At 40.0% G+C, this 13,686-nt stretch overlaps 1 protein-coding gene across 2 annotated transcripts in view; it reads right to left on the bottom strand.

Moving 5' to 3' along the window:
- The window catches only part of PLEKHA8 (pleckstrin homology domain containing, family A (phosphoinositide binding specific) member 8), a 70,054-nt gene extending 56,368 nt beyond the window's left edge, over positions 1 to 13,686 (bottom strand). For both annotated transcript variants that reach the window (XM_011953935.1, XM_011953934.1), the window contains exon 1: positions 13,566 to 13,686. In XM_011953935.1, the coding sequence (XP_011809325.1) occupies positions 13,566 to 13,605 (40 nt within the window). In that variant the 5' untranslated portion in view covers positions 13,606 to 13,686. The remainder of the gene's footprint in view (positions 1 to 13,565) is intronic.

Genomic DNA, 13,686 nt, shown 5'->3' with positions numbered 1-13,686 from the left:
GGGTGCAGGTGGAAACCATCATTCTCAGCAAACTTTCGCAAGAACATTAAACCAAACACTGCATGTTCTCACTCATAGGTGGGACTTGAACAATGAGATCACCTGGACATGGGAAGGGGAACATCACACACCAGGCCTATTATGGGGAGTGGGGAGCGGGGAGGGATGGCATTTGGAGTTATAACTGATGTAAATGACAAGTTTTTTACATGGGTGCTGACGAGTTTATAGGTGCAGCACACCAACATGGCACAAGTATACATATGTAACAAACCTGCACGTTGTGCACATGTACCCTAGAACTTAAAGTATAATAATAAAAAAAAAGCAATGTGAAAAAAAAGTGTCCTAAAATTGAAAACAAAGTATGAAACTAGTTTTATCTTACAAGAATTTGAAAAATAGGCCAGGCGCGGTGGCTCAAGCCTGTAATCCCAGCACTTTGGGAGGCCGAGATGGGCGGATCACGAGGTCAGGAGATCGAGACCATCCTGGCTAACACGGTGAAACCCCGTCTCTACTAAAAAATACAAGAAACTAGCCGGGCAAGGTGGCGGGTGCCTGTAGTCCCAGCTACTCGGGAGGCTGAGGCAGGAGAATGGCGTAAACCCGGGAGGTGGAGCTTGCAGTGAGCTGAGATGCGGCCACTGCACTCCAGCCTGGGCTACAGAGCGAGACTCCGTCTCAAAAAAAAAAAAAAAAGTAAAAAAAAAAAGAAAAATGTTGAAGAGCAGCTCTCAACCCCACCCAAAGCATAGCTGCAGTAAATTCTGAAAGCAGCTTCGTGGTTCACTCCTGTAATCCCAGCACTTTAGGAGACTGAGGCAGGAGAATTGCTTGAGGCTGGGAGTTCAAAACCAGCCCAGTCAACATAGTGAGACCCTGTCTCTACAAAAAATTTTAAAAATTAGCTGCGCAAGGTGATACACCTGAAACAGGACTGCCTGAGCCTAGAGTTTGAGACTACAGTAAGCTATGATCATGCCACTGCACTCCAGCCTGGGTGACAGAGTGAGATGTTGTCTCAAAAAAAAAAAAAAAGTAGCTGGTAAATTATAATAGCAACTGAAACATTACCTTCCTTATAACAGGTTCTGTATTTATCTAGGAGAGGTTATAATTATACAAGGGATGTTCAATATATGGCAATTTTATTCTGTCCTTTGTAACTACACAAACTGTGACCAAGAAACACTTTTCTTATAAGCACAAATTCTTGCAGTTTCAAAAGGCACATAAGAGACTAGAGAAATCTCATTCATAATAGACAAAATTTAAATGCAGAGTGATGGAGAGAGTTCAGATTAGCACCAGTACATACTGCTCTTTCATAATGTCCACTGCTGGGAAACTGGGATACAGCCCAGGAATGATGAATTGTAGAGAAAACAGGCATGGATGAAAAAGAGACCATTAATCCAGTTTCTATTTTAAATTAATCTGCAGTTATCTCAGAAATGATCAGTCAAGGTCACTACAGGGCAGATGAAAACTGTTGGTCTGAACTACTCCCTGCTCCCTTAGATGACCACTAGACTATCTTCCTATCCAATCTCCACCCTCTTTTATGCCATCCTCTATTAGAGATGCAATGTGGTATCACCCAAATTCCCTGCTTGGAAGGATTACACATGAAACTTCAATGAGCAGGGGAGAGTTTTAGCTCATATTAGCTATCATTGCCAGGGATGGGGTAGGGGGTTAAAAAAGAGTATTTAAATACCAATTTCATACACTTTGTATTATCCTGGATTGGTCCACTACAGAAAGTATAGTTGACATTTAATTTTTGGCAATCCAGCATCTACCTAGTACTTTTCCACTGATGAAAACTCCCTTCTCCACACTCCATTCATGGGGTTTGGGTGGGGGTGACCAGCTCCAGGGTGGGTATGTGATTTAGGCCTAAATGAAGCTTCACATCCCCTATCCTCAATGATATCCAGAATGGGCAAGTGGCCCAACTGGAGACAATTCTGGGACTTTTGCTGGGACTGGGCAAAGGCATAAAGAAATGAGGACTATTTCTTTTCTCTCTGGTCTTAAGAAAGTTAGCCTGCAGCTGCCTGCAGCAGTTTGCCATCACACAGGACCTAAACATGATTCACACACAAAGGGAATGGGACTGGAAGGATTTGAGGGACAGAAGGAGAAGGAAGAAAATCTGGATGACATTGTTTGAACCCCCTGATCAGCCCACATCATTCCTGAAGGTAAGACACCCCCTAGACTTTTCCATTAAATGAACCAATAAACATCCCTTTTTACTTTAAACCTGCATGAACTGGGTCTTTCTGCAAACACAAAAGCTCTAAACTATCACATGATCATCTCACAAAACGTACAAAAGCACTTGACAAAAATCTAACACCCTTTCATAATAAAAACACCTAACAAACTTAGAAGAGAACTTCAACCTGATAAAGACATCTACAAAAAACCCATAGTTAATGTGTATAAGGTGAAAAACAGGATGCTTCCCCTCAAAGACTGGAAACAAGACAAGGATGTTTGTTTTTACCACTTTTAGTCAACATTGTACTAAAGCTTTTAGCCAGGGCAATTAGTCAATAAGTGAAATAAAAGACATCTAGATTGGAAAGGAAGAAGCAAACCCAGCTCTAATCACAGCCGGGCTCTTACATACTTAAACAAAAACAAAACGCAAGGAAGCCAGTAAAAGAAACTATTAGAATAAATAAGTTCAGCAAGGAGATAGGATATAAGACTAACATACAATTAAAATTGTATCTCTGTACAGTTGCAATGAATAATCTGAAAATGAAAGTTAGAAAACAAATCCATTTACAATAACATCAAAAAGAATAAACTACTTAAGAAAAAATCTTATTTTATTTTAGTTTACTTTGAGACAGAGTTTCACTCTTGTTGCCTAGGCTGGAGTACAATGGCGTGACCTGAGCTTACTGCCACCTCCGCCTCCCGAGTTCAAGCGATTCTCCTGCCTTAGCCTCCCGAGTAGCTGGGATTGCAGGCGCCCACCACCACACTCGGCTAATTTTTGTATTTTTAGTAGAGACGGGCTTTCACCATATTGGCCAGGCTGGTCTCAAACTCCTGACCTCAGGTGATCCACCCACCTTGGCCTCCCAAAGTGCTGGGATTACAGGTGTGAGGACCACACCTGACCAACAATAAATTTTTTTAAATAAGTGTAAAACACTGAAAACTACAAAACATTGTTCAAAGAAATTAGAGATTTAAAAATCACTATTCCAAAACTGCTGCCAGCTTATTCTTTTCTCACATAGTGCAGTGCCTTTCTATACTTAATGGACAAACAACTGTGTAAAATTTACTCTGAAAAAATCTTAGCCAAAAGGCTTTTCGGTTCAATTAATGTTGAACAATACACGCTTTCAATGAGTATAATTTTCTTCAAAAAATGCATTTATATTTGGATTTAAACTGGCATACCTCATGTTAACTTTACACAAAAATTTCTTTAATTTCCCAACAGCAACCACCGTTTTTAAGTCAAAATTTCTAAATGGAGATGTTCCTATTCCCTTAAAGATCCAAACCAAAAGTAATTACTTATGAGTCATATCCACTTCTGACTAGAAAGTACTGTAGCTTCGCTTCATTTTTCTGGCAGCGGCCTTGTGACAAGTGCCTCATCCAAACACATCACTATGAAAAACTGCACTCCATTAAATAGACACTTAAAAGTTTTAAGAATTACATAAAATAAAACTCATTATTTGGCAAACAATTCTGAGTTTTGATAAATGCATAGTCCTTTAATAACCACTGCAATAATCAAGATACAGAAAATTCCACTCTACCAAAATTGTCCCCAAAATTCCCTTGTATTACTCCTTTGTGATCAAGCCTTCCTCTCCCCCTTCACCCTTGGCCAACCACTGTTGCGCTTTCATTTTAAGTTCAAAATATTTCGCAATTTTCTTGGAGACCTTCTCTTTGACCCACAGGCTACTTTGAAGTGTACTGTTTAATTTATTAATATTTCAGAGGATTCTCTACATCTGTTATTAATTTGTAGTTTACTTCTATTAAAGACACAGAATATTCTTTTGACAAGTTTTGGCAAGGTTTACTATTATAGCTCAGAATATGGTCTATCTTGGTGAATGTTCCATGTGCATGTGAAAAAAATGCAATATTCTACTGTTGTATTTTGTTCAGTTTTTTATTGTAATAATTACAATGGGCTTATTACATCTTGGCCCAATAATGACTCTTTAATAAGCAACTAGTAGAATGCCTACTAGTTAGCCTCACGCTAGAGTGTATCATTCTGCCTTTAAGTCTACCACAGTTCCTTCAGAACTTTTGCCTTAAAAATTAAGGTGTTCTGGGAAAGCAGAAGTTCATAATCTTACTGTTTAACAGGAAAAACAATTTAAAAGTTAACATATTGTGAATTTTAAAAATCCTTAAGAGGGGATTGGGGGAGGGAGAGGATCAGGAAAAATTAATGAATGCTGGGCTTAATAACTAGGTGATGGGATGATCTGTACAGCAAACAACCATGGCACACATTTATCTATGTAACAAACCTGCACATGTACCCCTGAACTTAAAGTTGAAGATTAAAAAAAAAAAATCCGTAAGAACTGCTGTTGCGTAGAAATGCAGAAAAAAAAAAAAAAATGAAAAGGGACTATTTAAACTCTTTCTAGAAAAGTTAGCCAAAAGTAAATTAAAAAAGTGAAGGAAAGGTGATTTTTCATTAACAATAAGAGGAAAAATTAGTGACCATAATAAAGGGAGAACAGAATGGGAGAAAGAAAAGGTTAAGTCCCTTAACTTCTTTCAGCTTTAGTTTCCTTTTCTACAAAATTTCAGCTGGAGTTTAGATGATACCTATAAGTCTCTCTCAGCTTTCAAAACCTATCCTAATACATAGCCTAATACAAAGTAACAGAAAACTCCCATCTTCCCCAGAATCTGATTCAAGAGATAGTAACTGCCAGGTACAGTGGTTCATGGGGCAGAAGGATTAGTTGAGGCCAGGAGTTCAAGACCAGCTTGGGCAACATAGCAAGACCCCGTTTCCAAACAAATTTTTTTAAATAAAAACAGAGAAAGTAACTAATGCCAAGAAAAAAAGTGAAATTAAATGTCTTGATAGGACTGACAATCTGAAATGTTGAGTCAAGACAACTTATCCATTATAAATTATGGTTTCTATGTTCACAACCCATGTATATTATGATATCATATATTACGTATGCTATATAGAGATGTTAATAGTGAAATAATCTACCCTTTTAAATTGAAGCAAAGCAGAGCTATTCATTTACTACCCCTGACCTCCATAGCCTTGGTGTTTTCTAATGTCCAACCTGAGCGCTCAGCCATACCTCATCCCATTAGAGCCCTCCCCAACCTCAGCTTCTCTAGCGGAGTTCCAGACAGGGATGTGGACAGCAAAGCCTTGGGTTCCTCTGCCAGGTCAGTCTGTAAGAGTTCTGCTGTAGCTGGGCAGGATGGAAGAAACACTCCTCATTGTAACAGTTAACCAAGCATTAGCTAAATTATAGGCTTCTTAATTTACCATTAATTAATTCACAAAGCATTTTCTGAGCAGTTATAATTTGTCAGGTTTGGAGATTTAGAGAAAAGATCCCAGCCTCAAGGAGCGACAGACTAGTGGAGAGTCTACCATGTAGATGGTGAGAAGACTAACTATAATTACATTATATCAAATTATCTTTAAAACCTTCTGCTAGAAGATGTAGGTCACCCCTCCTGTGTGCTTTGAGCTACCAAACTAAATATTTATTTGTCCTGCACAGTGCTTCTCATATGTCTTACCAGCACCTTAACTCAAGACAATGGAGTGAGGAAACCATGGTTTAAGTTCAGACTCATAACATACACGTATGTCATCTTGAGGACACTACTTAATTCCTCTGGGCATTATTTCTCTTATCTCTATCTACCTATCTACCTACCTACCTACCTACCTACCTATCTACCTACCTATCTACCTATCTATCTCATCCTATCCTATCCTATCCTATCCTATCCTATCTACCTGAGACAGAGTCTTACACTATCTATCTGCCACAGTCTTGCTCTGTCACTCATCTATCCACCTGAGACAGAGTCTCACTCTATCTATCCATCCATCCATCCATCCATCCATCTGCAACAGAGTCTCGTTCTGTTGCCTAGGCTGGAACACAGGTGTGATCTTGGCTCACTGCAACCTCTTGGCTCACTGCAACCTCCACCTTCTGGGTTCAAACAATTCTGCTGCCTCAGCCTCCCAAGTAGCTGGGATTATAGGCGTGTGCCACCACGCCCAGCTAATTTTTGTATTTTTAGTAGAGACTGGGCTTCACCATGTTGGCCAGGCTGGTCTCAAACTCCTGGCCTCAAGCGATCTGCCCACCTCAGCTTCGCAAAGTGTTGGAATTACAGGTGTGAGCCACCATGCCTGGTCTACAATGGACTTTTAATTAAGAATATATAGCTGGGCGAGGTGGCTCATGCCTGGGATTACAGCACTTTGGGAGGCCAAGAAGGGTGGATCACGAGGTCAGGAGTTCAAGACCAGCCTGGCCAACATAGTGAAACCTCGTCTCTACTAAAAATACAAAAAAAAAAAAAAAATTAGCCAGACATGGTGCAGGCACCTGTAATCCCAGCTACTTGGGAGGCTGAGGCAGAGAACTGCTTGAACCCGGGAGGCGAAGGTTGCAGTGAGCCGAGATTGCACCACTGCACTCCAACCTGGGTGACAGAGCGAAACTGTCTCGAAATAAATAGATAAATAAATAAATAAGAATATATAAAGAGTTCTCACAACTCAGTAATAAAAACAATTAACTTTTAAAAATGGGTTAAAGATTTGAACAGACACTTCACAATGGAAGAGACAGCAATGGCCAATACTTATATGAAAAAGAATCCACGAGGAACCACAACTTGCAAATAGAAGGCTGAATACACAGAGACTAAATTTTCTGGGCATCATTAATCAAAACAGTGATCTAATTAACCTACCCTTAAAGTGAACTATGAACCTGCCTGGTACACAGTGGAGTATGTCTGCAGAGTGTCTGACACTAATGAGCACGACCCAGAAACTGCTAACATTAAGCTAAATATCCACTGCATATTCTTAACAAACCTAGGTATGGCTATTATTATTGCTGTCATTTTAAAACTGAGATTCGGGAAGATTAAGTAACTTGCTCAAGGTATTAGTACTACTAAGTAGTGGAGCAAAGGTTCAAACTCAGGACTCTCTAACTCCAACCTTTTACACTTAAGCATTGGTGCAATGCTGGCTTGTGACTTTATCACTAAAACCATAAATTACACGGTAAAGAGTTGAGCATTGAATATCCAGGTGAAAAAAAAGAAAGTTGTACCCTTACCTCATATTGTACACAAAAATTAATGCAAAATGGATGAGAATTAAATGTAAGAGCTAAAAACTATTTTTAAAACCTTAAATCTTCATGACCTTGGGTTTGACAATGGTTTCCTAAGACAATGTCACACCAAAAACAAACAATAAAAGAAAAAACTGATAAATTAGACTACATCAACATTTAAAACTTTTGTGTTGCACATGATACCAGGAAGAAAATGAAAACGACAACCTACAGAAAAGAAAATACAGTTGATCCTTGAATACCATGGGTTTGAATTTCAAGGGTGCACATGCGGATTTTCTTCCACTTCTGCTACCCTGAGATAGCAAAACCAACCCCTCCTCTTCCTCTTCCTCTGCCTCTTCAATGTGAAGACAGCAAGAATGAAGATCTTTACGATGATCCACTTCCATTTTATGAACAGTAAATGTATTTTCTCTTCCTTATCATTTTCTTCATAACCCTTTCTTTGGCTTACTTTATTGTAGGAATGCAGTATACAATACATACATATGACATATAACATATGTGTTAACTGTTAAAGTTATTCATAAGGCTTTTCATCATAAGGCTTTTTGGTTGTTCGCAGGCTACTGGTTAAGATTTTGGGGGAGTTGAAAGTTACATGCAGATTTTTTGACTGTGGGGGTTGATACCCCAACTCCTGCATTGTTCATAGGTCAACTGTATTTGCAAATCATCTATCTAACAAGGAACTTATGTCCAGAATAAAGAATTCTTGGCCGGGTGCAGTGGTTCACATCTGTAATCCTAGCACTTTGGGAGGCTGAGGCAGGCGGATCATCTGAGGTCAGGAGTTCGAGACCAGTCTGGCCAACATGGTGAAACTCCATCTCTACTAAAAATTCAAAAATTAGCTGGGCATGGTGGCGGGCACCTGTAATCCCAGCTACTTGGGAGGCTGAGGCAGGAGAATCGCTTAAACTCGGGAAGTGGAGGTTGCAGTGAGCAGAGATCGCACCACTGCACTCCAGCCTGGGTGACAGAGTAAGACTCTGTCTCAGAAAAAAAAACTCTTACAACTTTACAACTCTATAATGAAAAAATAACCCAAACAAATGGGCAAAAAATGCAGATATTTTTCCAAACTAGATACACAAATGGATAATCAGCATATAAAAAGATAATCAATATCAAGTCAAAGAAATAGAAATCAAAACCATGAGACACCATTTCACATCCACTAGGATAGCTATACTAAGACGATAATGAGGTTGATGAGAATGTGAAGACGGACACTTCTTTGATTACTGATGAGAATGTAAAATGGTGTAGTCACTATGGAAAACTATTTGGTAGTCTCCCAAATTATTAAATAGTTATCATATGACTGCAGCAATTCCACTCCTAGGTATTATAGATATCCAAGAGAAATGAAATCATATCTATACAAAAACTTGTACATGACTGTTCACAGCAGTGTTATTTCATAATAATTAAGAAAAACAAAAACAAAAAGAACAGCCCAATCCAAATGTTCTTCAACTGAGAATGGATAACTAAAACATGGTATACACATACAATGAAATAGTATTTGGTAATGAAAAGGAATGAAGTTCTGATACATGCTATCCAAAAAAAAATTATGCTATATGAAAAGAAGCTAGCCACAAAAGACCACATATTATATAATTCCAATTATATAAACTGCCTAGAAGAGGCAAATCTGTGCAGACAGATTCGTGATTGTCAACAGCGAAGGGCAGGTGTAGAGTGACTGCTAATGGGTATGGGTTTCTTTCTGGGATAATGAAAATGTTCTAAAATTGATCATGGTAATAGTTACACTTTTTATATATACTAAAATCACTGACTTGTACATTTTAAATGGATGAATTTTATGGTTTATGAATTAACTCCATAAAGACGTTAAAATGTTAACAACAAAAAGGGTTGACCAGTGGTTGAGAAACCAAGAAGCCTCATATTCCAGATGTCTTCCTGGTACTGTTGACACTAGTATATAGGGCAAGTCACCTTCCTCCACCTGAGGGGAAACAAAATTATAGCACATTCTTAATGAAAACCACCTGGCCAGTATGATGCAGGCTTTTGTTATTTTCAGAATGCAGTAATGCAATGTGCCTGAGCCTTAACCTGCTGGAGAGAGACAAGCAGCCTGCGGCTGGTTAGAGTTCACGACAGCAGCCCTCCTATCAGCTGAGTGGACAGGAAAAGGACCTAAAACTACAAAGCAGAAAGTACAGGTTAGGAAATTTCCTTGTGGCAAAACATATGCACAACATTGGGCGTCAAAGCTTTCTTCACTCCTGAATTCCTCTCCACTTCCCACTCCCGAAATAGAGTCTGCTATTCTAGGTCAAACATACTTTAAATATAGGTACATTATGAATCAGCTAGAATTACATAATGATCAAGCAAGAAGGACCTTTAAAAGTATTGTCTAATAGAGCACTGACTCTGAAGCCACTTAGTAAGTGGCTGTGTGACCTTCAGTGTCTTCATCTGGAAAATGGGCCTAATAAAGGCAACTGTTTTTTGAAATTGCTGCAAAGACTGAGTTAATCCATGTAAAATGTTTAGAAAAGTGCTTGGCGCATTGTAAGTACTAATAAGTTTTTAACTGTTCTTATAATTATAAACTGGTAAATCCCATTATTTTCATGGAGGAAGACACTAAGGCTCAGAATGCTAAAGGTTGCAGTTGGCAGTAATAGGACTGTTTGCCAGGCTTCAGGTCTCTTTGACTCCTGAACCAGTGTTCTAGAGCATTAATGTGTAGCCCTGCATGTATGATACTCCTTGACTAACTTTTAGGTCTTGAAAGACACAAATTAACAAACACAGTGCTTCTTTAGAAGCATATCTCACACAACGTGGGAATCTGTAACATGTTTTTAATTCACTCTCTTTTCATCCCAAGTTTAATCTTCTAACATCTGAAGAAAGGTACTGGCACTAAATCCCGGAATGTCCAAAAGGAAGAATGGCACCAGACTGTAAAAGAAAATACACATAAACTTTTTTTTAAAATTTTTCATTGAAGGAGGATAGAATACCTGAATATGCTTAGCATTTAAAGAAAGAGACTTCTTTTCTCTTTCTGCATTCTAGAAATACACTCATGTAAACCTCAGATGCTATTATCAGGGCTTGATGAGTTCTAACTTTCTGTAATTAATACTTATCAATTTAAAATTCAAGAGGCAAAAGAAGCTCACAAAATAATAATACGTAGTATTTAGTGAAGTACAACAAATGCAGCAGGATATAAAGATGTAACCAGAAAACATTCTATGCTACACTAAAGCCAGAGTAAGCTTTTAAACAATCTCATCACTTCTCTTTCTTTCATAGATGCATACATGCACGTACCCACATGCACACACACAATCACATCACAGTGTTTAAACCAGCCTATGAGGCCCTGAAATATCTGGCCTCCTGCACACCCCTGCATCTTTGTTGAAGCCTCACTCTCCTCAGCTCTCAGCCAGACGGGTCCTCTTTCCTTTCCTCAAACTCACACGTCTCTCTTCTGCTTTGGGGCCTTGACACTGGCATTCCCTGTGCCTGAAAAGTTCTTTACTTCCTCCAACTACACCTCTGCCTTGGCCTCTCCACCAAACTATTAACAGCTTGATTTATCCTTCAGACTCTGCTTAAACTTTTCCTCTAAGAAGCTTTCTCTAACAACCTGCACTAGCCTCTTTGCCCTCCCTCCTCCCCAACCAATCACACACAATGAAACATGGTTCTAACCACTTATCCAATAAATAACTTTCTTCCCCCACCAGACTGTAGGCTCAAGAAGGGCATAGGCTTTGTTCAACGTTGCTTCCCCTGTGCCTAGCACAGTAGATGTTGAATGAAATTAACAACATCCCCTAAGGATTCAAAAGACCAAGTGATAAACTGCTTTCCTAACTTCACTCAAATTTGACACATGGCATCCCATATCAAGCTGTCAGCATGACAAATACACAAACCACACAAACAGAGGCATGGGTTATATACTACCTCTGGAGAAAAATTCAGAATGAACAAAAACTTGGATTGGGATTATATGTATTTTAAAGTTACCATGTGCAAACCTACAAGAAAAAAAAAGTTACTTTTTAAAACAAGCTTCAGAGAAAGAAAAACTAACTTGTCACTAACACAACATGCTCATTTTGGAAGACCAAGTAGAAAAGTGGAGAGTGGAGGAAACAAGAATGCATGTGATCCTCCTAGGCTATTACCATTTCTTTCCCAAGTAAATTTATCTCCTAAAAGGAGAGAATATGCTGAACCATCATTCTAAGTGTATCTGGAAAAGTACCCGGTGGCGTGATGGGCTTCTATGAACAGTATGCCTACAAGGACGGGGCACGTGGGTTAAGGGAACAAGCAGCATCAGGTAAAGCTGTCTTTGGCAATGGCTCCAGTGCTCTCTTCTTCAGGGTTTCCACCCTAGCACCACTCACAGCATTAACTTCTCTTACTTTGGGAAGAAAAAAGTAGACTTTTCCAACAGAACAGATAGGAATCACAAGACAAAGATTCCAAAAGATCCTTCTAGAGAGTTCTGCTTTATTGAAGGATACACAAGGACAGTCAGCAACAATAACAGCAAAAGCATTTCACTACCAGGAAATAGTTACTGTATCAAGAGACTAAACTTTCCATATAGAAAGGAGAAGGAAAAGAGGGGGGAAAAAAACCCCACAAAACAACAAAAAAAGTTGGGGGTGGGGAAGAATGGGAAAAAAAGAAGAGTGTCGAAGATGAAAGAAAAAAAGGTAAAAAGTGTGTGTAATGAATGGAAAGGATTGAGGGGACCAGTAACTAAATTTTACTCAAGTATATGCATCTGAGAGCTTAAAGAGACCTCAAGAGGAAAACTGCCAGGTCAAGCCTCCTCCCCTTACGTTAGCAGTGCCTCTGGCATCCACCAAACCAAAGCCTAGCTTTGAGTTACTCTCATCTAATCTAATTGCAGACGTCACTGAAGGTCCTTGAAGCAAACAAGAAAAACCTCTTCTCATTTAGGCTCTACTAATGATTACAGAAAAAAATAAACAGGCGAACTCACTGTTAATTATACTAGGCAAAGGGAAGAGATTCTGGGTACGCCCAACAGGGGCACCTTTGGCTGTGCTGTGTGACCTCCTCGAAGTTACTATGCCAACTGATCCTCCCACACACACCCATTCTTAAAACACCCTGCGCACTACCATACTACAACCTTTTAAAAATTATCCCACAAAACAATGGAAAACGTCTCTCACCCACTCTAAGGGATACTAGGAACATTTCTGCTTTCAAACACACTGCCTTTAAAATTTTAAAGACCTAATCTATTTTCTATGATAAAAAGTTTACTTCCAAAAAAGTGGCTAGCACAGTTTCCAGCATATAGTAGGCTTTTATTAAATACTAGTTGCATACATGAAAAGAACGATCGTTCTGAATAATTTTCACAGCTGCAGAACAGTTACAACCTTCTCAAGATATGAAGCTTTTACCTCCACAAACTAGCAAAAAGGGCGGGTACTATTTTAAAGCCAATCTGTAAGGCAAGGCAAGAAAGTTGCAAATATTTGCATTCATTTAACGGTAATTTCAGAGTCCGTAAAACAAAAGGAAATGCTCAACGAGAAAATATAAAAACCTTGTGCAGAGTTTTGAAACTGTGGAGTTGGGACTCTGACACCTTGGTCTGCACGCAGATGACTCAGAAGGTGACAAAGGGAAAATGTTTGCACTGAGGACTTTGATAAAGGATCTTTCCCCTGTGGAATTCCAGGTTACTGCTGGCATTCTTTTGAAACCTTCCAACCTAGCTGCGAGCCAAGGGAGTCCGGTTCCTTCACCAAAATTCAAGAGATTCCCAGAGAACCCCACGACGGGACGTCTGCGCCTTCCTCCCGCTGCCATGAGAGCACCGTGCCTTTCAAGTCATCCCAAATCTCAGTCTTTGTAGCCTTCCTTGAAGCGAAAGGGCAGCCACAGCTCTTACCCAATCCCAAGAGAGAGTCGTGTCGTCCAGCAGGGTGACACGGTCCCGTGAGAGAACTGCTTTGGGAAATACTCCCGCTCCACGCTAGCCTCAGGAAAGGGCCGTGACCCCCGCCCCAGGACGAGTCCAGACACCGCCCTCCCGCAGCACAGACAAAGGACCGGCCCCCAGCGCGCCCCTGGCCCGGCGCGGCCACTCACCACTCAAATAGTTGGTCCACTTGTACAGCACCCCCTCCATGGCGCCCGCGGCTACTCGGCCCACGCCCGCCGGCCCCCTCACTGCCCCAGACCCCAGGAGGCGAGGAGCACCGGCAGCAGG

This window comes from Colobus angolensis, unplaced genomic scaffold, assembly GCF_000951035.1.
Source record: "Colobus angolensis palliatus isolate OR3802 unplaced genomic scaffold, Cang.pa_1.0 Scaffold378, whole genome shotgun sequence".
Classification (NCBI taxonomy): Eukaryota; Metazoa; Chordata; class Mammalia; order Primates; family Cercopithecidae; genus Colobus; species Colobus angolensis.
The sequence above is the reverse complement of the archived record's forward strand: the minus strand, read 5'-3'. Positions and strand labels throughout refer to the sequence as shown.